Source organism: Zea mays, chromosome 3, assembly GCF_902167145.1.
Source record: "Zea mays cultivar B73 chromosome 3, Zm-B73-REFERENCE-NAM-5.0, whole genome shotgun sequence".
NCBI classification, from domain to species: Eukaryota; Viridiplantae; Streptophyta; class Magnoliopsida; order Poales; family Poaceae; genus Zea; species Zea mays.
The window spans coordinates 208,092,811-208,095,510 of record NC_050098.1 but is presented as its reverse complement, the minus strand read 5'-3'; the positions used below and the strand labels follow the sequence as shown (position 1 = coordinate 208,095,510).

The following is a 2,700-nucleotide window of genomic DNA, read 5'->3' as shown; positions in this document are numbered from 1 at the left end:
GATTTCTATTTTTCTAAAGAAAAATGAACTAATTTTTCTTTAAAAAATGGAAATCCTTTAGAAAAATAAGGTCTCCAAACTAGCCTTAACACTTATCATTATAGACAACCGCGTGCACGAGGGAAGTAGTGATCAATATCACTTCGTCAAAATTGATTGATTTTTCGTCGGGAAAAGAAACATCAACAGACCAGCTTACGTTCTTTTAATTTGCGTGCTGGATACATGTAACCGGAAATACGTGCACATACAAGTCGCTGTAAACCAATCATCGGCGTTCCTTGCAGGGCTGGATCAATTAGCGCCGGTCTCTAACCTTGCGGGTCGGATTTGTTAGTTCATGACGAGAAACAAAGTTATACCACGTTGTTGAATATCGAACGGTGATGGAGTATTAGAGTTGCTCGCAGGAAAAACTATATATTACGGCTTTTGAAAGCACGCCGAGACGTACGTCCAACAATAATCCAACAATGGAGGCCGCGGAGGAGCGGCCAAGAAGACGCCCTGCCGGCCTCGGCGTCCTCGCCCTACTCTGCTCGTCGTTGCTTCTTAACGTGCTCTTCCTCGCGTACTACTACTTCCTCTCGCCGCCGTCCCAGCTTGCCGATGGTGGCAGCTGCGGGCTGAGCTGGGCGCTGCGGGCGGCCAGGGATGCCGAGGCGTTGGCCGCCACGGACAGCTGCTCCGGCCACGGGCAGGTGTTCTTGGACGGCGTCGTCGGCGAGGACGGGCGGCCTGGGTGCGAGTGCAATCGCTGCTTCGACGGGCCGCACTGCTCGATCCGAACACCCAACTGCACTGCCGATGCTACCAGGTGAGCCCATCATCAGTTTAATTTCTTCCATCTCTGACCGATAAATAGAGTTGCGGTCGCGGTACTAATGAAACGGTTGGCGGTGGGTGCAGCGGGGACCCGTTGTTCCTGGAGCCCTACTGGAAGCGGCACGCGGCGGCCAGCGCCGTGCTAGTGCCCGGATGGCATCGTCTGAGCTACGCCACCACCGACGGCCTCTTCCAATCCGTCGAGCTCGAGAACCACATCCGGCGGCTGCACAGGGCCGTCGGCAACGCAGTCGTGGACGGCAAGCGCTTGGTGTTCGGCGCCGGCTCCACGCAGCTCATCAACGCGCTGGTGCACGCGCTCTCCCCGGACGCCAACGCCGCCGCCGCCTCGCCACCGGCCCGCGTGGTCGCCACCGCGCCGTATTACCCGGTCAGACATCTAGGACGATGAGCATGCATATATACACGCGCATCATCGATATGGTCAAAGCACATACTGTATATGTATATCGCTGATGGACTTGTTGATCGATGGCATGGCGATGCGTGCATGGTTCAGCCGTACAGAACACAGACAGCGATGTTCGACGGGCGTGAGTACAGATGGGAAGGAACCACGGCGGCTGCATGGGCCAACGCGTCACGAAACTCCTCCAGCTTCATCGAGTTCGTCACGTCGCCGAACAACCCCGACGCCCTGCTCCGCGCGCCCGTTCTGCGCGGCTCCGCGGTGATCGCCGACCACGCGTACTACTGGCCTCACTTCACGCACATCGCGGCACCGGCCGACGAGGACGTCATGCTGTTCACCATGTCCAAGCCATCTGGGCATGCCGGCAGCAGACTCGGGTGCGTTGCTACTTGCTAGACGCGAATCGAAATGACACATCATGTGCGCGTTATTACATTACATGTGCGTACGTGTACGTGCAGATGGGCGCTGATCAGGGACGAGAAGGTGGCCAAGAGGGCGTACGAGTACGTGCAGAGCAGCATCATGGGCGCGTCCCGGGACACCCAGCTGCGCATGCTGGAGATCGTGAAGGTCATGCTGGCCAACCTGCACGGCGAGGAGGACATCTTCGCCTTTGGGCACGACGTGATGCGAACCAGATGGCGCAGGCTGAGCGCCGTCGTGTCGCGGTCCCGACGCATCTCGCTGCAGAGGATCAACCCCCAGTACTGCACGTACTTCAACCGGGTCAGAGAGCCATCGCCTGGTGAGCAGTGCATCTCGACCTTATATACTGCTTACTGCAGTACTTTCTCAGGTCAAGCTTACTGAACGAATCTGCATGCAACCCTATTGTATGTGGATGTGGACAGCTTATGCATGGGTCAAGTGCGAGAGGGAGGAAGACGACGACTGCTACGAGGCGCTGCTCAAGGCCAGGATCATCACGCGTTCCGGCGCTGGCTACGACGCTAGCAGCCGGTACACGAGGGTGAGCCTCCTCAAGTCGGATGACGACTTTGAAGTCCTCGTGGAGAGGGTTACGGATCTTGTCAACGCCGAGAACTACGACGACGATGTGCCTCGAGGATCGAGCTCCATGTAATGATAATTGATCCCCAAGTTATGAACTCCATATTAAAATGCCGGACACCACATGAGCACTTCGAGCACGAATTAGAGCGGTGGCCAAGTTAAGAAAAAAAGAGGACAATGGGCCGGTTTGTTTCACTTTTTTTTTTATTCTAGCCGCCAGAAGCTAAACATCCAGTCTTTCAGTTCGTTGCTAAAAACCGTCTAAAATCAACTTGAACACATAATCGATCGAGTCGTCACGATAGAAAGAATCTATCACTTTCTAGATTCTAAACCCTATGGACCCGTTCATCTTACTCCGCACGTAATTTTCACGATATTCAGATTCTCTATACGGTTAGATTCTCCTTACCACCAAATTCTCA

General features: G+C 54.8%; 1 protein-coding gene across 1 annotated transcript; it reads left to right on the top strand.

The window, feature by feature from the left end:
• The first annotated feature begins 468 nt into the window (after positions 1–468).
• On the top strand, positions 469–2,385 carry LOC100383587 (Tryptophan aminotransferase-related protein 4). The gene is made up of 5 exons (NM_001318973.1): positions 469–817; positions 910–1,216; positions 1,346–1,635; positions 1,720–2,006; positions 2,113–2,385. The coding sequence occupies exons 1-5, from the start codon at positions 474–476 to the stop codon at positions 2,343–2,345; spliced, it is 1,461 nt and encodes a 486-aa protein (NP_001305902.1). The 5' UTR covers positions 469–473; the 3' UTR covers positions 2,346–2,385.
• The last annotated feature ends 315 nt before the right edge of the window (positions 2,386–2,700 follow it).

What these genes read in the sequence shown, in the direction of transcription:
- LOC100383587 (NM_001318973.1), top strand. Translation starts at nt 474, where the DNA reads ATGGAGGCCGCGGAGGAGCGGCCAAGAAGACGCCCTGCCGGCCTCGGC. An exon ending in CCACCGCGCCGTATTACCCG is followed by an intron (nt 1,217 to 1,345) that starts GTCAGACATCTA and finishes TGCATGGTTCAG; the next exon opens with CCGTACAGAACACAGACAGC. An exon ending in CATGCCGGCAGCAGACTCGG is followed by an intron (nt 1,636 to 1,719) that starts GTGCGTTGCTAC and finishes GTGTACGTGCAG; the next exon opens with ATGGGCGCTGATCAGGGACG.